A 26,647-nucleotide genomic window follows, 5' to 3' on the forward strand; every position below is an offset into this window, starting at 1 on the left:
AAATTCATATATTAATTGAAGAGCTGAAAAATTTAGATATGAGTAATAGATATTAATTGTTAAAAAGATAAAATTCAACCTTAGGTGATACTTGTTCTATGGATTATTAAATTGTTCCTCTTTACTACAAACCTATAATAAATCTATGGCTCCAGTTTCTAAAATATCTACTTTTTTCCCCAATGTTCAGTGACTATTAGAGTTAGAACGTTTCTTTCAATGATTTGCAAGAAGATGTACAGGGGCAGAAAACCTCAGGAAAACATAAAGTGACCCACAAACATTTGGCTTATGTACAGTTAGTTGTATCGGCATTTCATAATGGTAAACTTAAAATATGTTCATTTTTGAGCATCTAAGCAATGTTTGGAGAGCTGGCCTACTGCGTGAGAATACCATTTAAAAACGCTTGTGTTACATAATACAGCCAGGGAAAGACTATTCAAAATTCCCAGGTAGAACAGAGCTGTCAATACTAAAGGAAATGCTTTGCTCAAGAAAAGAAACTTTTCATCTTAACGAATGGCACACCTGGCATCAAAGGTCATAAGAATCCATTTGAGGTATGGTCGCTTAATGAGAGATCAGATTCACACAGACACAAAGATCAACACACAGGAAGAGTTTTTAACTCTCTGCACCACCCAACATGAGATGGAGAAACAAAGAAGATGGAAAAGAAACACTTTCTCAGCACTGATAATCATTAAGTATACATAACTGTTTTATCCAATAGGAAGCTGGACCAAAATGATGACAGAATCTATATTTACGATGTGAGGTTGCCACTTAGGAAAATTAGAAGAGCGTTTGTACATAAATTTTGTTTAAATTCATTTTTATGTATAGAATAGACCATTCAGGAAGTAGATGAAAAAATCTATAACAGTTGAGAAATTTAGTCAGGAAATTGTCAGGAAGGATAGGGTTGAGATAAATTCTTTGAAGCCTTTTCAAAGTTTGCATAAGTTTATAAAAAGAGATAAATTTTCTTTGAGCTGAAGAGAGTCTTTGCACAAATGCAGTGTACAACATACTATATACATATGGGGCCTCCCTATGTACATATACATATGCATACACTATCTATATGCGTTTTTTAATGTATACACAGCTTTAACTCAAAGAAAATGAGTTAGCAGTACAATAATCATTGCAAAACAATCCAAGTGCTGAAATAAGTGACACCAATCACTTAAACGGCTATTTCACTTCTCACATTGCCCAGGACTAAGAATATAATTCCCTGTTTTAGTTTTTCTGTCATTGCATCACTGATTGTCACAGATAATCTTTGTGCTTTTGCATAATGGCAATCCCGATGTAACATATATTCACATACAACATTGGACATTTTAAATAAGCATGCTAGAACACAGGCAGGACCATACAACCATGCACAAAATATTCTGACTATGTTTTTTCCATACTGACTGCAACGTCAACATGCACCACTATCATATTTGGTCCTGTACAGTGAGGAATGTATAGCTGAAGCAGTCATGGCTAGTTTCACTTGCAAGAGTTTCTTTAGAGAAGAACACCCAGTAGAGAAACAAAACAGAATGAATGAAACAAAAAAATCCCCCAAAACCAAAAATTAAAAAAAAAAATTTCCTCCCACACGTTAACACTGAAAATCTGGCCATTTTCCTCATTTCACACAAAGCAGGTCTTCTCACAAAATTCTGAGTCGAATTGTTTTTAAGAGACACACATTAGTGTCTCAGAGCTTTTCCTAACCATTGGAAAAGCTCATCTTGATAAAGCATTTTCCAGCGTACATTGGCTTCGACAGTTTCCACGGCTCTTGAGAAAGAGGCAGCAGCTACTCCATCATAGCTCTTCATGAAGTTCCTTAGCTGGAAATAGAAATATTAAAATAGTAAATAGGCAGCATAAGGAATATGGTCAATAATACTCTAATAACTTCGTATGGGGGCAGATGGTTACTAGACTTACCATGGTGATCATTTCATAATGTATGCAAATGTCAAATCATTATATAGTATACCTGAAACTAACATAATATTGTATTTCTACTACATTTCAATAAAAAATATAATTTAAAAATGGTAAATACACATGTCTTCAAAAGAACTCATGTCCAACACATATAAACAAGAATCTATTTGAAGAAAAGTGTCACAGTCACTACAGAAGGTATATTTAATATGTGGAGTGAGCTTAGTAATGAAATGCAATAAAACAGATTGTGTCCACTAGGTGTAATGTAATTTCTTTTGGAACTGAAAGGAAAAAAAGAGTGGACATTACAGTTTAAATAGCTCCAAATTCAGCTTCTTGTTTCATAAATAAATATTAAAATAGACATATTTAATTTGTCTTTTCATAATAGGTTGATGGGATTGTGGTAAAGGGTAGTTCTAATAACAAAGCTATCTAATGTACTAAATAGCCTTAAAAATGAATATAAGGATTAAAGTTAACTTTTTGTGCTTAGAGAGAAAATTATTCATCTTCTCTAAATAAATAGTATGAGTGCCTGACACTATCTTTGATAGCAAAGAAATATCAAAATTATTGGGCGGTGGAAAACAAAGTAATGATGCTATGAAAACTGGATGATAAATGACACTGCAATCACCTGAGTAACTAGATTTAGAAAGAATGAAGGAGGAATGTCGATTCATTTAGCTAGAGAATTTGAGCTTTAATTAAAAAGTTATAAGTTTTAAATGTTTTGTCATAATTTTATGGATAGAAGACTTTCTCTAGAGAGTCCACATACTCTGGGAATGCTCAAGGATTTTATTTCCAGATTAAATACTAGCAGTTTTTCTCTCTGTTTGATATGTCTTAAGAAACTGGCAACCAACCAACAATTGCAATGTTAATAGACAAATGTGAAAAATCAACTTGCAACACAGAAGTGTTATACTGTGTAATTAGTGTGGGGTGTGATTCATCACATGGTGGGCACCACATGGAGAATATGCCAGGAGAGAAATGTCATCAAGCTTGACTCAGGGATAGGGAGATATGGAGGCAGGGGAGTCATTAAAATGGAGTTAATTATACCTTTCTGAATTAATCTCGAAATTGGTTCATGGGTAGCTTGGTTTGTTTATGACAATATTACTTTGATTACATGATACTGATGGTTTTTTTCAAAGTTTATCCTCTACTTTCCTACAAAACCTGGTGCCCTGCAGCATTAGCAGTGGATAACCATATCTCAGAGCTATGTCCTTTATAAGACTTCAAATTCACTATGCTTTAATAAGAAACATGCAAAATATTCAATGTATTATATAACAAAGATTTATCAGCGCTATCCTTAAAACTGATCTGACACCTGACCAGATTTACACATACAAAAGAAAGAGAATGAAGGGAAAGACTAGAATTTATTGAATACCTTCAATATTCTAGGCACTGTGCCACACACATATACCTGTGACATGTACACATAGATAAAAAGGAAGTCTAATGAAAGCATTTGAATCATATTTTTAAACTTAACTGACTAATCCAGTGATTCATTTGTATTTACATATTTATGTTCAGATTCATTCAATCTATATTCCTAAAGCAACAAATAGTACATTTTGATCTATATTTTGAACTTTGCGTTTTAATTTATTACAAAAATATGTACATTACAGTGTACATTTGTACATTACATCTGTGCATTACAGTGGCGTTATTTACATAATACAGGTCAATCAGGAAAAAAAATTACATCTACTTCTTTTAAACTATGTTCCACATTGTTACATATTTTCCTAGGCAGTCACTGAACATGCCGGATAGTGATAAATGACCCTTTGGCAGCTTTGACTCTGTGGAGTATGCTCTTGGCCTTTTGCCGAGGTAGAAATCCAGCCTGAACACATGAAGTAAAACTCTTAAGTCTTCCTCAAAGGCAAACTATGGGATTGACTATGAACGTGTTACTGACACAAAGATAGTAGGTCAGATTATCCTGCAAGAGAACTCTTAGTAGAAAACGTAACTGGGGGTTCTCTAGGGATTCATTCCTTAAATCACTATTTAAGTGCACTAAATACTTCCGTTGTGAGCTCACAGAGCTTGGGGTGACTCACATGCATCTTACGAGTAGCTTATTCATCAGAACACATGTGGCCCACTTTCCACAGTTGTCATAAATTGATCTTATGCCTCATACTCCTCCACAACCCTTCTGGTGAACTTGTGGTCAGAGCAGCCATCTGACTGGTCCTGGGGCATGATCACAGCACCTTCCAGACCCCTGCCTCACTTTAGAGGGCATGGGGTAGATGGAAGGCATTTGGCATTCCAGTTTGCTTATTTTGGCAGCTCTTTGGTAGATGTTCTGCTGCTATTAGTTTTTATTATTGTGCTTGCTAAATATTTATGCCATCTTATGCTTTTATTTGAAAATGTTGCAAGTTTAGACATTTTTATAAAATAACATTTAGTAAGATGTCAGAGTTGCTTGTGTGCCCTGTTCTCCTTAGCATAAAATTTCTAGACATGTTTGTTAATTTCTCTATTAAAAAACATTTTAGTATTTAGTACTCTTGATTTAGGGTACTCTAGACCCTAAACATCACAAAATAATCTGTAGAGTAAAGTACAACACACAATATACTCTTAGTAACTATATAAATGAATCGAATTAGCTATTGCCCGATTATGAGGTTTATATTTTCAACATTAAAACTGTAAATGGGATGTCTGTAATGCACAGGATCTATGTTTTTTTACAACAGTGTTGTATATAAGGTTCAAGAGGCCAAAAAAATGAGTGTTGAAGAGGATTGCTGAACGGGCATTAGTATGCAAAAATGGCAAGGACCTCCGAGGTTCCATGAGGTTGTACTTCCATTAGTTTAAAATTAAGGAAGTGATGTACTGTTTCATGGAGAAATATTGTTCAAATTGCTAGAGCTATGTCATTAGAAGGAAATTGCCAGTTTCAGGTACTAGAATGTAGTTTTGGGGAAGGGACCATGGAACAATGTAAGTGTCTCTGCTGAATGCCCCTAAAGTTGATGGGGATCATTACAATCTCAAATTAGTTTTCAGAATTCATAAAGATGCCGATTCACTTTTGATCTATAAACTTTTGAAAATACGAATATGCTATATCCAAAGGGAGCATATTGGTTTTTCTGCTTACGAGGCTCATTGGTTATGGGAAAATAAGACTGAAACTTCCTCAGTTCCTTTATATTTATGGAAGGGGGTTATCGGCAATACAAATTAACCCCACTCCCACCCAACAATAGTGGTCCACAATCCTACAGTCGATGATTAGGTAATAAAAGTATGGAAAAGCCTCAGGCAGCAGTTGGTAAACTAGAAAGTCAGTGCAAGCATCTGTGTCATGAAGGGATTCATCACTCAGGCTACAGAGAGCCTGTATTGTGAAGTTAGCTGCTTTGCAGATAATGGAATAAAAGCCACAGTTGAGTTTCAGTTTTCAAATGGCACCTTTCATTATAGGGGTATCTTGGAACATTTCAAATGGCAATTAAGTCAAGTGTAAAAAATTAAATATGTAAGTGAAATATGTAAAGCAAAATGGCCATCATATGATAAAATCAATTTAAATGTCCATTTAACAGATGGTTTTCCATGAGCTGGGTATTATACCAAAGCAAGGAAAACATGAAAGATAGAGTTAGAGAACAGAAGAAGAGGGAGAGAGAACAGGAGAGAGGCAAGGGGAGAGGAAGACGGCAGAAGGAAGGGAGCTAAAAGGAGGGAAGGGGAGAAGGGAGGAGAGGAGAGATCTTTCACTTCTGTTTTCACTTCAGTGACTGCACAGTTTGTCACTAAATGAGTCTTTCATTCCGATTATTGAATGTAAAATCAAAGAATTAAAACTACTTCATTTAAATACATAAACTCTTTAGCTTAATTGTTCTTTCTTTCTCTTTCCTATGGATATGAAAGAATTCCTTCCCTTTTAGCTTCCTTTATTAAAAATAAAAAATATAGTAAAACATGTGCTAGGGCTTTCAAATTCTTCAGCATTGGGAACACACATAGGGATAAAAATTGAATTTCAAATCATTACAATCAGAGACTTAGCTTAGCTTAGCTGAGCTCATGGTGTGAAAGAATCCAAGTGAGTGCGTAGGGGATGACCATACAAAATTGGACAATATTAGGAGATATTAGGGGTGGTGCCGGGGTGGATGCTTCTGGGAGAATCCTGCTCAATGGGATGAGCTCTGGGTCACAGCATCGGGCATTCTGTCAGTGAAAACTGAGGAAACTGTGATTCTCAATGCCAAATCTCAGCTATATTTTATAATGGAGTTGAGCAGCAGACTAAAAAGCAATAAATGTTTGAAGCCCAACTCATTTTAATCAGTCAAATATTTTGCTCCTTCCTCCTACCTACATACCCCACCCCCCATTTCATACCCCTAACTATTAGAGATGTGAATTAATGGTCACGAAACTAGCTGGTTTAAATTTCCAGAGACATAAAACAGAGAAAAAAGAAAATGTTAGATACTCTGCAAACTGGACACTAGTCCTTAAAAAATAAGTTCAGTTTCATCAATGAAATTCACTTGTGATTGTATCCAGCAGAATTTTAAATGAACTATTAATATCGATATATGTTGCCAGATACACTTCCATCCAAATGTATGAATTTATTCCATTTAACAAACCAAATAGCATGAAGCATTATTACCATATCCAATTATCATGCTTTGTGTAGACCTGACCACAAAGTAATGAATCTCAAGTTCTGTACCTCAATAGCAACCTTGGTCCTCTGTATCCAAATACTGAGTCATTGTGACAGGATAGTTTTTTTGTTCCAAGGATCCCAAACTGGGTTCACAGAATCAATAGAGGGGTAGCTGATTGGATCAAAGATTTCTGGAGTGTATTTGGAGTCTCCCAACTTGAGAATCATTGCATTCAAGCACCTCTCACGGGAATTTAATATTAAATACTAATATGTTAGAAATACCTTTGCAAATAATGAATGGAGTAAAGTCTTTAGCATGGGGGGTGTGTGTGTGTGCACACGCGCACGCACTTCAAAGGAATGGGTATGACTTTATTGGAAAGGAAAGGTTGAAGTAAATGTATAATTTCATATGTTTATAAAAAAAAGCATTAGAACTCATCTTAAAATATTTACCTCTTTCAGTTCACCTTCAGTATTAAGAAATTCTGTAACTCCACTGATAAGTTTGGAATTCAAAAATAATGCTTCTCCATACCTTGAAGGATTAAAAAAAGTCTTAATGTTAAAGCAGGCAGTAATTTAGGAAATACTACTACACATATTTTTTAAGAATCCTTCTCAAGGACTCCAAGTGACCTGTGTTGTCTTAGTGCCATTCAAGGCCATTTCCCTAGGGAGTCAGGGAGGTGCAAAGAGCTGTGGCTACGGGATGCCATCAAATGCATCCTGATTTGGCTCACAGTGTTTCAAAGAGGTCTAAAGAGAGCCCTCTAAAATTATATTTAGGCATTACTATTATATTTCCAATATAAAGCCAGAGAAAGAAACATTTTAAAACTTTCAATTTTACTTTTTTTTTTTTTTTGGCCGCACCCCATGGCTTGCGGGATCTTAGTTCCCTAACCAGGGATCGAACACTGCAGTGGAAGCACAGAGTCCCAGACACTGGACTGGCAGGGAATTCCCTAAAAGTTTTAATTTTAAAGCAACCTAGATCACTGTAAGGAAGAAGGATCTTACCAAAAGAAATAGAACTGCAGGAGAAACTTGGGTATTAGCAGTAAGTCACACAGATCCTTTGGTCTGGTCAGTCAAAATTGACATCGGCATTATCCTTTTTCATTCCTAGAAACTGAGCCAAATTTCTCAAAAATGCTCCCAAAATATTAGCATTTTCTCATGTGAGTATTAAAATAAAACATCAAATTGTTCATTTGAATGTCATAATCTTTGTGCCACAAGCATAATTACTTGACTCATGACCCAAGGCAAAGAACACTATGTATCAGTGAGTTGGAAAGATTTCTCATTTCATTTATTGTCTACTGTGTTAAGGGTACCTATCACAGGTTATCATACTCTTTGAAATAAAAAAAGTACACTAGACTAAACTGGAGGCAGGATCAAGATGGCTGCGTAGAAAGACCCTGAACTCACCTCCTCCTATGACATGCCCATAATACAACTATATAAAGAACTTGAGAACAAATTATGTATCCATTCATGATAAAAACCCTCAACAAATTGGTATAAAGGGAACATACATAAACATAATAAAGGTCATATATGACAAGCCCACAGTTAACAGCACACTCAATGGTGAAAAATGAAAGCATTTCCTCTAAGATCAGGAACAAGACAAGGTTGCCCATTCTCGCTACTTTTATTCAACATAGTATTGGAAGTTCTTGCCACAGCAAACAGACAAGACAAAAAAATAAAAAGAATCCAAAGTGGAAAGGAAGAAGTAAAACTTTCACTGTTTGCCGATGACATTATACTATATGGAAAACCCTAAAGACTCTACAACAACAAACAAACAAAACCTATTAGACTAAATGAATTCAGTAAAGTTGCAAGAAACAAAATTAATATACAGAAATCAGCTGCATTTCTATACACTAATACTGAATTATCAGAAAGAAAAGTCAAGAAAACAATTCCATTTACAACTGCATCAAAAAGAATAAAATATCTGGGAATAAATTTAACCAAGGAACATGAAAGACCAGGTACTCTGAAAACTATGAAACACTGATGAAAGAAGTTAAATGCAACATAATTAAATGGAAAGATATACAGTGCTATGTATCAGAAGAATTAATATTGTTAAAATGTGCATACTACCTAAAGCAATCTACAGATTCAGTGCAATCCCCATCAAAATACCAAAGGCATTTTTCACAGAATTAGAACAAATAATCCTAAAATCTGTGTGGAACCACAAAAGACCTTGAATTGTCAAAGCAATCTTGAGAAAGAAGAACAACACTAGAGGTATCACACACCCTAACCTCAAACTATACCACAAAGATATAGTAATAAAAACATACGGTACTGGCACAAAAACAGACACGTGGATCAGTGGAAAAGAAATAAATCCATGCACATCCGGTCAATTAATTTGTGACAAAGGCAGCAAGAATATACAATGGGGGAAAACCAGTCTCTTGAATAAATAGTATTGGAAAACTGGACAACTATATATAAAAGAATGAAAGTGGACTATGTTCTTATACCATATACAAAAATAAATTCAAAATGGATTAAAGACTTAAATGTAAGACCTGAAACCATAAAACTCTTAGAGGAAAACATACACTCTTTGACATAAGTCTTGGCAATATTTTTTTGGATCTGTCTCCTCATGCAAGGTCAACAGAAGCAAAAATAAACAAATAGGGCCACATCAAACTAAAAAGCTTTGGCACAGAAAAGGAAATCATCAACAAATGAATAGGCAATCTACTGAATGGGAGAAGATATTTGCAAATGATATGCTTGATTATGGGATAATATCCAAAATACATAAAGAACTTATAAAACTCAATATAAAAAAAACCCATTTAAAAAATGGGCAGAGGACTTGAATGGACATTCTTCCACAGAAGACACACAGATGGCCAACAGGTACAAGAAAACATGCTCAACGTTGCTAATCATCAGGGAAATGCAAATCAAAACCACAATGAGATATCACTTCACACCTGTCAGAATGACTATCAACAAAAAGTAAAGAAATACCAAGTGTTGGTGAGTACATGGAGAAAAGGGAACCCTCATGCACTGTTGGTGGCAATTTAAATTGGTACAGCCCCTATGGAAAACAGTATGGAGGTTCCTCAAAAAAGTGAGAAAACAGAACTATCATACGATCCAGCAATTCCACTCACGAGTATTTTTCCAAAGAAAACAAAAACACTAATTGGAAAAGATATAAGCACCCTTGTGTTCACTGCGGCATTATTTACAATAGCCAAGAAATGGAAGCAGCCTAAGTGTCTATTAACAGATGAATGGATAAAGAAGATGTGGCATTTATATATACAATGGGATATTACTCAGACCAAAAAAAAAAAATGGAATCTTGCCATTTACAACTACAAGGATGGACCTAGAGGGTATTATGCTACCTGAAATAAGTCAGATAGAGCAAAACAAATATTGTATGTTTTCAGTTATATGTGGAATCTAAAAAAAGAAACAAATGAAAAAATATAACAAAGCAGAAACAGAGCCACAGATAAAGAGAACTAGTGGTTGTCAGAGGGGAGGAGGGTGGAGTGAAGTGAAGGGGATTAAGAGGTACAAATACTAGTTATAAAATAAATAAGTCACAGGGATATAATGTACAGCACAGGGAATATAGTCAATAATATTTTAATAACATTGTATGGTGTGTAATTTATAAAACTGTGGAATCACTATGTTTTACACCTGAACTGTACTGTAAATGAACTACATTTCAATAATAAAAAAAAAAAACTAAAAGTACTCTAAAGATAAGATTATGAGTTCTTGAAAGCAGAGGTCCAGTCATCACTAAAAGAGGTTTTCTAATGCTGTTCTTACCTGTGGGAACTTAAGTAATTTAGCTTCTGGAGCCTCAGTTTTCTCATCTGTAAAATGAGGGGAGCTAAACTGTATGACCATCATAATTTGCTATAATTCTAACATTGAACTATTCCATGGGAAAAGTTATATCAATAAAATAAAATAAATAGACATTCAATAATAATATAAGTAATCATTAGTGATCAATATGTGGTTACAGAAATGGCCTACTGTACAGGAATGAGAATAATTCTTCAAAGAGTGTTTTGCTTATACTTTGCTTGCAGTTATGTGAAGAAGAAAAAGGCACAATCCTTTCCTTGAAGGTAATATACTATCTAGTATTGTAAACAGATCATTCCCAGTTATTGTGGCTAACTGTGGTGAAAATAAAATTATACAGTGTTCAGAGAAATTCTCTTTAGCTGTGGGGTCTTCAGAAAGGCTTCCAGGAGATGATGCCAGATAGATTAAGTATGGAGTAGTTCCAAATATCAAGGAAGAAAGTAGTTTTAGGCAGAGAACCAACATAAACAAAGGCAAGGAGGTGTGAAACAACATGGTGTATGCCGACGACTACATGCATTTGGTATTGAGTGTATAAATTGTGAGGTTGAGGATAATAGAATAAGAGGTAGAAGGGTTAGGAAGAGAGGAGCTTAGATTTTCAGTGTAGCACAGAGTATTGAAGGTTTTACAGCAGGAAAATATCATTTTTGCTTTTCAGAGAGATTCTTGGGACAAAGGGAAGAGGTATGTGTGTGAGTGTGTGTGTGTGTGAGTGTGTGTGTGTGTGTGTGTGTGTGTGGTGGTGGTGGTAGATGTAAACATAAAGGCAGGAGACAGAAGGCTATTGTTAAGAGTACTGGCAAGAGATAAGAACCTTCACTAGGGCAGTGGTAGCAGGAAAGAGAGGAAGAATTGAAGAAACATGAAACATTTAAGAATTGTTAAATTATAAGACCTCAAGCCTAATTGTTACATATGTCAAGGGAAAGGGAGAACCATATGTAGATTTCCAGGTGCCTGGCTTGAGCAATTGGTGGATGACCATATATTTACTGAGAAAAGGAAGACAAAAGGAAAATGATGGTTTAGCTTTGCAGGTACACCCCAGTAGGGGATCTCAACAAGAAACGTCTATCATAGGGTGAAGCTTAGGTGAAATGTCTGAGTTAGAGATGTAGATTTGGGAATGATTCAAGCCACGAGATTTGATGGCAACTAAAACCAGGGAGAATCTGCAGGGCAGGAAGCAAGGAGAACCTTGGACAGTTTCCCCATGAACTTTCATGTTCAAAGATCAACAGAGGAGTAGAAGATGACGGAGACAATCCTATCTGTCAAGATAAACACCGCCCTGTCTGTAGAAATGCTGAAGCCTCAATCTTTCTACCCTTTTTTTTTTTTTTTTAAGTAACAGACTTTAGTTTTAGAGCAGTTTTAGATTTACAGAAAAATTGAGCATAAAGTTGAGTTTCTAAATGCCTCTTCCTCCCTCTTCAGAGTTTTCCCTATTATTAATGTTCAGTTAATAAAACAAAGAGGTCATTAGACTGAGGTGGTTTTAATGCTGTCTCGATCTTTCTACCTTTTGATTAGAGATCATGGACTCTCAGTGAAACAAAACAGGCATATCAGGAACCAAACATTTTTTGGTAGGGACTATAGACTATATATGCATTACACTGAACTCTGATCTACAAAACCACTCCCTAAAGAAACTCTGTTTATTTGGTAGATATTTGATACTTTTTAAAGCGAAATACTTCTCTCTCTATATATATTAATTCCACCTTGTGTCTGACTATTCATTATACTATGTGCATGACAGCAAAGCAAGTTCTAATCTTTCAAACATTCCCATTTCTGAGCTGAAAATACTAGGGAAAAAAATGTGCTTTCTAGGAATATCAGTGCTTTCTAACAATGAAATATTTATAGATAGAAATATGTTTTAATATGACACATCCATTCAAATTGAACTCATTATACAAGGTCAACCAATAAAACTGTGCTTTAAAAAAATAAAGTTTATACACAAGTTTTTAAGAGACGGAACAGTAGGTATGTTGTCTGGAGACATTTAAGTTGGAGAACATGCAGCATTTACATGCTCTATGATGAATTTAATTTTAAAATACCGTAGAGATTATCAGAGTAATAAATTAACATTTATTATAATATATTTAAATACATAACGAAATATTTTCTAAAATTGAGGCTGAATTATTCTCAACATGAAGCAAGATGGCTCAGGAATAAATTCTACTGCAACTAGAATTATACAGCCATTCAAATATTCCTTCTCGATATCATGGTTTTATTTCAGGTGTTTAATGACATTTATATTTTTAAAAGAATTTAAACAATTCTACAGAAGTAATTAAAGTTTTCTTGTTATAATACCATTACGTATGATTCATAAATCATTTTTTCTACAACACACTCAGGATATAGGGTTTTAATGATATGATTCCTTCAACCTAAGACAGTTTGATAGATCTTCCAGGAAAGCTGCAATCCTAAACCTTTTCACTCTGCTCATTTCCATATATAATTGTGGTTATCAATCTTTAATAAATGAATAATGTTATAGAACTGTTAAATTAATTCTGAGTTTCACAAGAGTGGCAACACCCATCTTGGCTGACTACTTCAAAATCTAATTCTATTATCTGGACCTTGGTTCTACCACAAAAAGTAGGGCTTTTATCTCTCATATGTCACCTTTGATTTACTCACTCCAGTATGAATGATTGAACTCTTATTTTTACCTGGTATTTAATATCTTCCATTTATCTCTAAAAAATTTCCAGGCAAGGTCTCGGCCATGTGGATTTCGAGCTACATGGATTATCACATCAATTGCATCTTGATCCAGCACCACCTCAGAATTCAGTGATAGATTTAGAAGCCTTTAAGGATAGAATTGTGGGGAAACTTTTAGTCCAATAACAAAGATTTTTAATAAAATTACCAAAATTACATGATTTAATTTATCACAGTCTTCAAAGAATAGTCCAGCGTAAACTTCACTAAAAAAATTTTATCAATAGAACAATTTTGTTTTTATAAAAGGAGGAAGATCAAATTCATAGTATTGTAAATAATATATTAATTAAAGTCTGAACAATCTTGTGGGTGGGAAATCATAGTTTTGGTTTGATGATGCAAACTCACTTTAAAAATTCTTTTTAATAAACATTTCTTTTTATAATGAAATATTGTCTTACATATATATGAAAAAACATATAAAATAATTAGTTAGAAACTAAGGTATACCTTTCAAATCAACAAGCTTTAGTCATATTAATATGGCAGTTTTCCTTAGCTCTAGAAAGATAAATTTTAGAGTAACTAGCATATATTTAAGGAAATAAAAACAAGTTCAGTACAGTTTGATTAACAGAGAATACTCTCATTACACGAATTTTAAAAATTAATTGACCCACCTATTTAATAAATTCCTGTCATCACTGCAAGTTAAGGCTTCCAATAATATTTTCTTTTCAGAAACGGCCGTGGTGGAGTGGAATTTCATCCATATGAACTCCCAGACATCCTCATCTAGTAGTGAAACTCCTGTACAGTAGACGATGTCTCTAACGTTTAGTGGTATTCTAAAGAAGCAACCCATGGTGGTTTTCTGTTAATTAAAAGCTTCATAGTATTGAAAATAAAGACAGATGCTGCTCTACTAGTCAGTTTTTAAAAAGATGGTTTTGTTAATTAGATTTACCTGAAAGAGAATAATGCTATATAGTAACAATATTCAAAAATATTCCCAACTAAATGAATAAAATAATGTATTTTATTTAAAGATAGTTTTGAATGAAATTTTTTCCACTCTTGAAACTATGTAAACAAGAATCAGAACATAAAGCCTTAAAAAAATAGAAACAGGGTGCCATATATTTCCACCAGCACTCATATATTTATCAATCAAAAATTTTGCTCTCAGAATTGTTAGACCCAAGAACCACGAGAAAGCACTGGATAAAGAGACTGACTAACCTGGATAAAACAGAAACATCTCCTAAGTTCTTAGACAATTTTTTCTAAAATTATTTTTCTCAAATAGCTCTCCAAATTTTGGAACCTAGAAGATTATTAATAGAGATAATAAACAGATAACACGTAAGTAGTAAATTTTGAGAAAGTAAATGTTACAGTGGGAAACTGTTACTCGATTTAATTAATCTTGGCTATTTATAAGCTGAAATTCTCATGTGTACTTCGCCGTGGCAATTTTTTACTAAATATTGTTCTTTCAAGTTTTGATATATACTCCACATTTAAAAAAACTGTTCTCTTAAAGAACACTCCAATGTTTTAAAAAATTAAAAATGCATTTCTGCTTTGTATAATATTTAGTAATCTATTATTAAAATTTCTCATTTATAATTTGAATGTGGTTAATAATAAGAAATGTTTTCTCTGGATAACAAGATGAAACAATCCCTTTTAAATATTTAAGACTTTGATGGTTAAAACATTGCTTTGGTTAATGGAGTATTTGGAAAACAGGAGGAAGCGTCTGAATGACTACCAGTAAGATGATCTTCATCTTATTCTGTTAAGCAGCTAAGTAGGTCTACAATCAGGATATTGAAGATTGTGTATCAGGATACCAAATGTGTAGAGTTGTTAGTACTATCATACAAAATTCACAGTTCCCAGAAATGGCTAAAAGTATATTATTCTGTCTCTTCTTACCAATAATTAAAATGTTTGGAGAAAAGTTACTTTAATCTTGCTGACTGCAGCTTTTTTTCCTTTGTGGTATTTGAAGGCAAGCATTTTGTTTGTTTGATTGATTTGTTTTGCTTTTGAAGAAACAAAAGGAATATAGACATCAGAAGAAACCAGAAAAGAGCTTCACTTCTTTCTCCTGTCTTCCCTCTCAGGCCTGGAATCCCTTGATGAAAGTACCCATAATGGTCTTCCCAGTGGCTGGTGAAACCTTCTTCTCCCTGCTCTGTTTATGACCAGCTTGCCACACGGCACATCTGAAATCACTAGGGAAAACATTGCCACCATATGTTGAAGAGTGTGTCAGTCCTGGTAGATACAACATAAGATTACAAAGATGCATCCATCTTTACTAACTGCAATGAGAAAGTTAAAAGTTTAAAGTCTTCCTTTAAATCAAGAGCTAGAAAAGAGGATGAATTTTTTCCCCTCCAAATATTACAGGCTACAGGGCACAACACTGTGTTATTATTGTCATGATTTTGGCCAAGAGATCACTATAAAAATTTGCAAAAACTAACAATAAAATGTCTACTTAAATCATCAACTCATAGATCAATGCATATGAGACCTAATAGTAACAGCTTACTTTCTAAAAAAAATTCCTTAAGCAATTAATATACCAAAGAGTTCAGGGATAGAGCCCACTGAATGAGGTTTGTTACTGCGTATGAAACCAGTCTCCAATATCAAGCAGAAAGGCATACGGAAATATAGAAAAGGCAAAAAAAGAAAGAAGAAAAAGAAAAAAGAAAAAGGCAGGTATTAAACTGTTCCTTAGAAATAACTTGTGTCATGTACTATAGTCATTAGCAACAATCCATATTTTTGCAATTCAGTAGTCGCTCCTGGCTGATGCTGAACTGTGTAAAATATGAAACCAGTCTCCAATATCAAGCAGAAAGGCATACGGAAATATAGAAAAGGCAAAAAAAGAAAGAAGAAAAAGAAAAAAGAAAAAGGCAGGTATTAAACTGTTCCTTAGAAATAACTTGTGTCATGTACTATAGTCATTAGCAACAATCCATATTTTTGCAATTCAGTAGTCGCTCCTGGATGATGCTGAACTGTGTAAAATGCAGACACAAATGAATAAATGGGTTGGTCAGTGCAAAGTCCTGGACACTGGCTAAAGGGGCATCAGAGGTAGAAAATACCACTTTTGCACAATACTACATTCCAGGTTACCTATCTTATTTTATTTAGTCTATACGATAATATCATGATATCTGTATTATAAACTTCTTTTTGCAGCAGAGGAAACTGTTCTGAGAGAGGATATTTTGTGCTATAACAACAATATAGTAAGTTGAGAACCAGGATGAGCTATACATGAATGTCTTTCCTATTTCTATCAGCTTAGACATAGCTAATGATGATGAAAATAAGATACATAGATTTCTGTTAGTAGTAATAATCACTAATTGTCACTGAATGCTGATTTTTGTTGTTCCATAAAACGTTATCTTATAGAAAGTAAGAACAACCAAACCCTGGATCTAACTAGTAGTCTGCAGAGTAATACCAGTGCATCTAATCTATAACTCCCTTAGTGCTGAACTGGCCACAGATGTCACTCCTACCCTCTTTTTTTCATTACTTTTTTTTAAGTCCATAGTTTAATCAGTCATCTTTGATAAATATTCAACGGCGGCAAGAATGGTTTTCCAACAATAAGTTTCCATTCTGTTCACCAGCATCGAAATGACACTTGTTAAAACACAGCCTCTGGCTGACTTAAAGGACATAGGCTGGGGGTGTATTTAAGGAGCTGCTGTGTAGCAAGCTGATCATATACAGAGCAAGGAGAAGAAATCTTGAAAGGGCACCCAGCAATGAAGTGCTGGATGAAATGGCAGACGGACCATCCTGAAGGAATCTAACAAAAGTTGTCCTGGGCAAAGGAGACCTTTGAAAGCAAAGCTGCCCAGAATAAGGGCAAATTCTGTTTTTGAACCGGCAGCCTCAAACAAGAGAAAGACCACATAATTTGGATGTGCTCTGGAAGAAACTGCAGGTCAAGTTTCAGGCTCATGAGCAGCTGTCCCCCTGTGCATAGCAGATGCGTCAAATTTCATTACTATGAAAATGAGACTTGCATATATTTACATATATAATCTGAAACCTGTTGATGGTCCACTGAAAAATGGCCCTTGATCTCAGCTACAAATCCCCAAACTCTCAGGAAAGTAATGGCTATTAGCAGATGCTGGGAGGTACACTTGCTTAAGATTCATAAGGCTCCTTAGAAGAGCAAGGACAGAGCGGATTAGCCGGAAAATACCACTCTGATTTTTCTAGCATCTCCTCCCAACCCATCAACTCCTTATCTTCCTTACTCACCCACCAGATAAAGAATCAATGTATAGTTCACAAGATTATTTGTACTCATCACTGAAAATAAAACAAGATTGGTGAGCACTGAACTTGCCAAGGGCCCTTGGCTCCTAATGATTTCCATTGTTAATGAAACCCCCTTTTGCTGCTAAATTTGTAAAGATGTGCTAACAACATTTTAGCAAAATGATTGCTCTGGGGACAGTTTAAGATCTCTTTGTATAAACCAAAGTCATTAGGAACAAATGAAAAAGCTCATTTTTTGTAAAGCATGAGCTGAAAAACCCACAGAACTCATAGTTATGAAAAGTGCAAATGAGTCCTATGAGATTCTTGATATTAGGGTTACAGGGAGAGAGAATATGGAAATTGTTTATGAAAATGTGAATACCCCCACGGTCATTTCTCTTTAACTGCTGCCTCAGAAGTAAATCTTTTAGTGGAATTTTATCATGTGGGAAGGAAAGCTGGGTATGGTATACATTTTATAAAGGAACAGGGAGCTGGTCTCTCCTAGCGGCCTTCCTACAAGATGAATGGGGTAATGCTGAGCCAAAAGGAAGTGCCTTTATCTTTCTAAGGTACTAACTTTGCAGAAATGATTACGTAATTAATGTAACTTCTACTATGTTTTTTAGTCTACTCTCATTTTAAATAGCATGATGACAGAGTTCATTTGTATGATAAAACTTTTGAAAGCATAAAAATTCAGTATATCATTTTGGAATAATTTATTTTTTGCATTTTGGTGATATGTTTAACCTTTTTTACCTTGCCAAAAGCAAATGCCTAAAAACTAAAAGCTTTGGGGTAGAAGTTAAAAAATTAAGCAGTGGAAAAATTAAAGGCATGCGTCTTTTAGGAAAAATTTTTTACTGAGTTAAATAATAATGGTGATGTAGTGGGACTAATATTTTAAAACATAGTAAATTGGTAATTATTTATTAAATGGAAAATTGTGAAGTAGATTGGTAAATTAAGATAAATAACAGGAAAATTTCCAAAGATTTTGCTATGAAATTTTTCATTGCTGCATTGTATTTTAAGGTTAAAAATCAGGACTCATCTAAAATAACAATAAAGGACTAGTTTAAGATATAAATGGCAACTAAGAATGATATCACAGATTAACATTTAATGATATGGTAAAATATATTATTTAATATGATGAAATATACTTTTAAGGACAGAGTGTAATATATATATATATATATATATATATAACATGACTGTGTTAAGTCTAAAGAAAAACGTTAATGTGTTTGTTAGAAGAAAGGCTGGAAAGATAAACAAGAATATTAACAACATTAGCCTCTGGGTTTGGGGATTATAGGTAACTAGTGTTTTTTTTACTCACATATTTCAAATTTAATAATTTAATAACTTTTACAGTTACTTTGGAAATAAATAAGAGCATAACTACATTTATAAAGATAAAATTCTGTTACTTTTAGAATAAAATATATACCAATATAAAAAATGCTATTGAATAATATATAGAAATAATTCTGATGATACAGTTAAAATATCTCCCAGAGGAAAATTATACTTGCTAAAAGAAAAAAAACACACTATTTTAAAATATAAATTTTGATGCTTAATCATGATATGGGGTCTATTTATTTCTAAGCAGGTTCTCAGTAGACCTAATTTGACCAGTAACTGCCTCCAGGACTGGGCAAGTCAAGGTCATTGCTTTGGGCTTTATTTTTTAATCCTCATTGGACAAGGGCTAAAGTACATGAGTTCTAAGGTCCCTTCCTGCTCTGTTAGTACAAGTGTCTTTTCATTAGTTATTGTATTAACATTGAAATGTGGATTTAATTATTTTCAAAGACAATAAAAAAAATTCTCAAATCACTGGCCTCTCGAAGAATACCTCTTTCTTTCAGTGGCACTACACATGCCATTGATATAGAGTGTGGCACACCATTTAATTAATTTGCAGTTCATTTGAAATATCATTTGCCTATTCTGACTAAAAATTGGAAGACAGCTTTGGTTGAGGCTTCCTCACCAACACTCCGTATCTTGCTCTGCCTTATAAGTACAAGCACTCTTACTTCTTTTGGAGCAGACAATCCTAGACTTTTAACTATCAGACTGAAAAATAACCTGCATTTACAAAGACTGACCGTGTCCATCTTGTCCACTACCCCATCTCTCATTCTATCCAGATTTCTTGGTCCCTTGACTGCCGCTAAGAAAGCCATCCTGAATAAAAATTACAGCTGTTTAGAAGGAATGTGTGACTTTTTGCACCTACCTGTCTGTTTCCTCATCTGGAAAATGGGAATCATAATTCCTTACAGGGTTGTTACAATGATTAAATGAAATAATGTTTCATTTGATATTCACATGAAAACGGTGTGTATCAAGGGTTCAGTACGGATTTTAGATAAATGTTGTGCATAGCCAAGCGCAGGGGACATAGAAAATTGTCTAAATAGGTAGTAATAACATCTCTCCTCCTCATTACTTTTACTACTATTATTATTAGGATGCAGTGCCAACAAATATTCCTATCGTTCCCAAATGAGTACTGGACTATAAAGAAAGCAAAAATAAAGTTTTTAGACAACCTTGCTAAAAGTGAATGAGTAATTATAAAAGTCACTACAGACACTACATCTCAAGTTTAAGGCATCACAATAAAATACACTTTTATAATTCCACCTAACTTTACTGGTATACTTGTCAATCAAATACACTGCTGAATCTATACAAAAACCCTGGCAACCAAAGGAATATCGTTCCTTAGTATCTCTACAAGGCCCATGGCCAAGGAAGAACAGAATCCCAAGTGACGTATGCAGTTGGTGAGCGGCTGAAAGAACAGGAGACAGCAACGCTGTCAGCTGGCACCTTTCATGCATCAGCTGGGGCTGCTCTGTTTCTGAAGAGTCTTCTCACTGGTGCCCACACAGCCTGCTCAGTCCCACTGAAAATGGAGCACGACAAAACAAAATACCCTCTGGACCTCAAAACAAAATAGAGTTGGGGAAAACTGGTGGACAATAGACCAACTATATTTAAAATTACTGTGTTCTGAAATGATGTTCCAAACCTCTTCACATTTTATTTTTGCATATTTGCTAAGAGGTATATGCTGCTCTTTCTATATGAAAGAAGAAGGATTGCTGGGAATGGGTGAGTCATTTTAACTCTTAATATCCCGAATGTATCAAGAGTATATTTTAAGATAGCTGCACTCCTTTTAAATGGCTCTTATAATTAAAATAAACGTACTTTAAAAGAGATGTTCACTTTGCTTAAGCTGAAATAATACATATTACATCATATTTTAAACCTTTAAGTCCCTATTTATACAGTAGCTATTATTTCTACTGGCTGGGAAGGGAAAGGGATGGAGAGGGTTAAGTTTCTGGGCTGTAAGACCACTTCATAAAATATAATTGCTAAAGCGTAAGAACAAAAGAAACCAAGTGACTCAGACAACATTAAAAAGAAGAGGACAAGAAGAAGGAGACATCAAAGAAAAAGTAGAAAGAAAGAAAGAACACATGAGACATGTACAGAGTGGCCAAAAAATTCAGAGTAAAAATGACAAAAAGACAGGCATGACAAAGACCTACAAAAAGGTAAAGGGGAAAAGAACGCAATGAGAGGAGAATTTGTGACTTGATTTGTTGAAAATTTTTCTTTGGCCTGGATTTTAAACACATTCTACTGAAAAGCCTAGAACAAAGTTATTTAACGTTTCACAACTCAGAACCCTTATGACATCCAGAATCAATTATACCCATAAGACCTCCAAAAAATTGAACTGGTTTATAACAAAGGTAGAAGAATTAAGATATCCATGATGACTCACTTTAAAGCAGCAAGCAGCAGGCTGCTAGCATAAATAGCTCTAAAAACATAATTTAAAACTTAAGAGGTATACAGTTGTAATAGAAGTCGTGAAATGGCTGATAAATTGCCCTATTTATAGACGCCTGTGTTACAGAGGAGATAAATTGTTTCTGGATAACTGAGTGCCTATTATCTGTGGCTTCCCAACGAATTTCAAATCTGCTCTATCCTGATCCTTGAATATTTAAGCTTCTTCTTCACTTAGCTCAGGTCAGAGCACTGTAAATCTAAGTGCCTCCTATGATATGAAGTCTAAATATAGATGGTGTTTTCTGAATCACAATGATTGGGAATCAGTACTTGCGGTTAACTTTTAAGATGAAAGATAATGATAGGAACGACACATTAGTTACAAGAGCAAATCCATAGCACTATTCCCATTCAAATCATGATCCAGGCTTGAGTGTTTATGAAAACTCTACTGGATGACATAGGGCTCCACCTGAACAAAAAAATCTTGTCGCCCAGGAATAACTTACAGCAACAGTCATCGTCTTGAATTCTTCATACAAAGGTTGAAGATGGCACCAGTTTATTGTATCCATCAAATTACTACATCGACAAACGTATGGGCCTATGCGAATGAGGTTTACCTTCATTTCTAATGCACTGTCAAGGTCACTGTTGTTAATAAGGCTGACTGTACAGCTTGGGAAGAATCAACTACAGCCATTTAGTTAATACTTTAGGCATAACAAGTAAACTGTCATGAGTAGGCAATAATTAATATATTTTCCTCACTTGAAAGGTCTCCAACTAAAAGATTTTATTTGGCTAAAGTAAGTTTTACTATTCTCTGTGTGTGTGTGTTTGTGTCTGTGCATTGACCAAAATGTAATTCTGTACGTTTCGTAATTTTAATTGTTAGATTCACTGCATAAGAAAATTCTGTACTTTTTAAAAATAGAGAAATATTCTTATTCTCATCAAATCCGGGATGTTCTATGGTTTCACTGAAACACGCTTTGATCCTCCTGTGAAAAAGCAGTGAAATCCATGAAAAACTTTATAATACATGTATGTACGCTAAGGAATAAGGATGTATATAATTAAATCTGATAATTAAATATAGTTATAAAAAACTAGTCCTGTTACACAAGGTAAAATAAAATTATTGATTAAAAAAAGAAGCTGGGGTCTGGAGAAAGGGAGAATGGCAAGAGTGGATGAAAAAAGTTACAAAACAAGCTAGAAGGCCTATTTTGCATTGGGAGATAATATAGCTGAGAAAAACATACACTTTAAAAGAGTCGACTCAAATGTTATGACTTTCTGAAATAAGTGAAATGTATGTATGCACATATACATGTAATTGGCAGGTATTGGTCATAACGTTGCATGTGTATAAAGAGAAGGGGAAAACAGTGCACATAGAATGCCTGCACTGTATGTTCGTTTCAGCATAAAATAAGCAAGGTTTGTTTATATATGAAAATAAAAGTCACTTCAATTTTTTCTATTTGGTTTTTTAATTATAGAAAGAACCTCAAGTCACTAGAAAGTAAAACAAAAAACAAAAAACAAAAAACCTCTTTCTAAATATTTAGATGTGAAGGGATTCTGAAACACGAGAATGGGTCCTTTGCTGTGAATTTTAGGAATATCTCTATATATTATTCTATCTTCATGCGATAGGCCACTCCCATCTTTTTTTCCTACACAAGTAAAATAATATTCTGAGGAATCATGATATTAATTTTGTCTGAATTTTATGAGGATCAAGAAGAACCTCCCTTCTCAGTATCTTCTTTTATTCCTCCATTTCATGATGAAAATCTTAAGTAAGAACAGGGTGAAGTTAGCGAAAGTTAGAAGTCTTACTTGCTATCTATTGGTAGCACTCCTTGAAATCTCATCAACACAATCCAAAATATTATGTACCAAGTTTTGATTGCAAGGCAGAGGCTAAAGTTGTGTGTATTAGTTTCGTATGGCTGCCGTAACAAATTACCACAAACTTGGTTGCTTAAAACGAAAGAAATTTATTCTCTCACAGTTCTTACGGCCAGACGTCCAAAATCAAGGTGTCAGCAGGCTGCTTCCTCCTGGAGATTCTGAGGAATCAGTTCCATGCCTCTCTCCTAGCTTCTGGTGGATCTGGCAATCCTTCGCATTCCTTGGCTTGTAAATGCATAACTTCAATATCTACCTCTGTCTTCACATGGATTTCCCTCTGTATTTCTCTGTTCCTTCTCTTCTGTCTCTGATACGGACACTCAACATTGGACTTAGGGCGCACCCTAAATCCATGCAGTCTCATCTCAAAATCATTAATTTAATTACATCTGCAAAGATCCTATTTCCAAATAAGGTCACATTCACAGATGGGGTTTAGGATTTAGACATATCTTTTAGAAGCCACTACTCAATCCATGGAAGTGTGTGCATGTGTTTTTATTTTTCCTATTATTGCCAAGAAATTACAAGTCATCAGAGTTCTTTCTCACTTGCAGATATTTTAAGATATGGGTAACGCAAAACAGTATTTGATGCCTATGGAAGATCTTTCATCAACATTATCACAATATTGAGTAAATGTTATCACACTATCATTAGAAAGACTACCATGAGTTATTTTCATTTTGAGATAGAATAACTTATATGCATGAAATCAGTCCTAAGTCTTAATCACAAGGGGGAAAAATAAATAAAAAGGAAATGTTGTTGATGTTGCTGAAAGAATCTTCTCAGTGCTAATAGCAATGCTTATATTATTTTTGGAAAATGCGGAGGAAATTTCTTCTTTATAGTGGTTGGTAGTAGTTGCAATAAACCTTGTAATCAGTGAATCTTGAATCCATCAGTATAATCTATTTTCTGTGAGTATGTAAGAATGTTTTGGAAGCTGCAAATATTTTTGTTGGTGCTTCTACTCTGGCTTAGTAAATAATAATGATTACTATTGTGAGTTTAATCACCACTGCTCCCTGTGTTGCCCATGTAAATCTATATTTACTTAGTACTTGTACTGTGATAAAGTCAGGCAGTTAAAATAGAGCTATTCTATAACTAATCAATGGGCATATCTTTTGACAGATAACACAAAAGTTCAATAGTGTTATGCCTGAAATTGGTATAATATTAGGCAAACAATACTAGCATGATAGGAAAATTACTTTTGGCAGAAATGGGGGGAAAACCAATTATACTGAAAAGAAAAAAAAGTTAAATTAAATCAAGTTATTTTCAAAAGCACACCTCTGTAAAAATTAAAATACCCTGAAAAAATACTATTGACTATTTGCCTCCATGCATGACCAATAATATAATATTTTTAAGTAAAATGTCAGGAAAAGCCAAAAGGGTTGGGAAAAGGGAAATAAGTGTATGATTATTTCTGCATTTTAAATTAGAATATAAAATCGTTAATGCATTTAGATTACAAACTAAATGTGACTGTAAAAAAGTGAATAGAATTATGCACTTATATTAGCTCTCAATGCAATTAAAATCCCTGCTACACTGAAAAGTAAATTAAAAACACATCCAAATTAGTTAGTCCTGCAAGTAGGTCGTTCAGTCAAATATTTATCTGATGATGAACTGAACTGAGCTAGCATGTATTGAATTCTCCAAATGGCAAGGACAAGCGGTAGTTTCAGTGTGATTCCAGAGAAGCATAGGGAGAAGAGAGATTATAAAGTCCTCTTCTACATTTAGTTATAGCCGCTCCTGAAGTAATCTTATACATGACCTCTCCTTATACAAAAGGTTAGTCAGGTAGTGACTGACTACTGGTTATGAAAAAGATTTCCAGTCTGACAAAGGAATTCACAATTGGATTAATTCAGATAGCAAGCCCACTTATGACATTTCACATATGGCTTTTCTTCTCCATAGCTTACAAAAACACTTCTATTTGCTAACATACTCTCATCTTAGAAGAGAAATCCCCTTAAGCTTTGATGAAGGAGCATAATCAATTAACGGGCATTTTTGCTCTTCTCAGCAAATAAAAACAAAACCACCTGATGAACTGAAAATGAAATTATAAAACTTCCAGATGACGTTCTTGGGTCAGTGTAGATTCTGCCCAATCACCTAAACTTCTGAAAGTACCAAGACTTTAATCTTGAGAAATGATGTTGAGGAAGAAGGCCATTTTTTTTTCTTTTTTGTTTCTAATTTTTATTGGAGTGTAGTTGATTTACAATATTGTCCCAATCTCTGCTGTACAGCAAAGTGCATCAGTTATACATATACATATGTCCAGTCTTTTTTAGATTCTTTTCCCACATAGGTCATTACAGAGTATTGAGTAGAGTTCCGTGATTGAGTCACAGATGTAGAAAACAAATTTATGGTTACCAGAGGGGGAAGGGTGGGGGGAGGGATAAATTGGAAGACTGGGATTGACATAGACACACTACTATATATAAAATAGGTAACTAATAAGGAGGGCCATTTTTATACACTGTTCCTTCCTCTTGACATCTCCTTTCCCTCTTTGCCTAGTGAACGTGTATCTTTCCTGTAGGCCTCAGGTCAGTTGTCACTCTGCAGGAATGTCAGCCTCACTGACAGGTCAAATTGTTCTTTTCTTGTAAGTCTCCCTCTGGTTCTCAATACACTAAAATCGTACAGTATTCGTATGACATCTGATTAGTCTCAGTCTACCCCATTGGACTGTCAACTTCAGGAAGGAAGAAACTGTCCTTTTGCTCATCACTGTATCCCGTGACTTTTAGCCTGACGCCTGTGATGCAGCAGTTACTCAGGGTAAACTAAATTTGGTACATGAATCAAGCACTGTTGGAGTCTGAATTAATACCGATTAATCACATTAATAGATATTACTATGGAAAAATTACCTTATTTTAGAAATAAAGCTGAAAGTTAAAAACCAAGTTGACTATGATCCAGCTCTTCCATTACCCAAATGTGACTGGTGAGCTTGGCCCTGAAATGCTGCATCCATCACAGCGAGGGACGCAGCATGTTAAAGATTTTTTGTTTTAGCTTTAAAAAACTACTGAGGAACAAATTAATAATAAGACGTCGATGATGGTGATGATTTTGAAGATAATTGTGAATTATTCCAGAGTTTCCCACAACACTTTCTGCTTTAAAGAGTCTCTGTGCTGGAGTTATGCAGACAACAATTCATAATGAGGTGACTGGCCATAACTACTAAAATATAAAATACCTAGGGAAGAAAGGTGATAGAAGGAAAGT

The 26,647-nt window shown here is 34.5% G+C and overlaps 1 protein-coding gene across 1 annotated transcript in view; it reads right to left on the bottom strand.

Moving 5' to 3' along the window:
• Window positions 1–1,551: 1,551 nt before the first annotated feature.
• Window positions 1,552–26,647, bottom strand: part of TRHDE (thyrotropin releasing hormone degrading enzyme) — a 387,413-nt gene continuing 362,317 nt past the window's right edge. The window contains exons 16-19 of the mRNA XM_061204462.1: window positions 13,960–14,127; window positions 13,282–13,422; window positions 7,124–7,205; window positions 1,552–1,862 (exon numbers count right to left, since the gene is read on the bottom strand). Coding sequence (XP_061060445.1) covers window positions 1,719–1,862; window positions 7,124–7,205; window positions 13,282–13,422; window positions 13,960–14,127 — 535 coding nt within the window. The 3' untranslated portion in view covers window positions 1,552–1,718. The remainder of the gene's footprint in view (window positions 1,863–7,123; window positions 7,206–13,281; window positions 13,423–13,959; window positions 14,128–26,647) is intronic.

This window comes from Eubalaena glacialis, chromosome 11 (assembly GCF_028564815.1).
Source record: "Eubalaena glacialis isolate mEubGla1 chromosome 11, mEubGla1.1.hap2.+ XY, whole genome shotgun sequence".
Lineage (NCBI taxonomy): Eukaryota > Metazoa > Chordata > Mammalia > Artiodactyla > Balaenidae > Eubalaena > Eubalaena glacialis.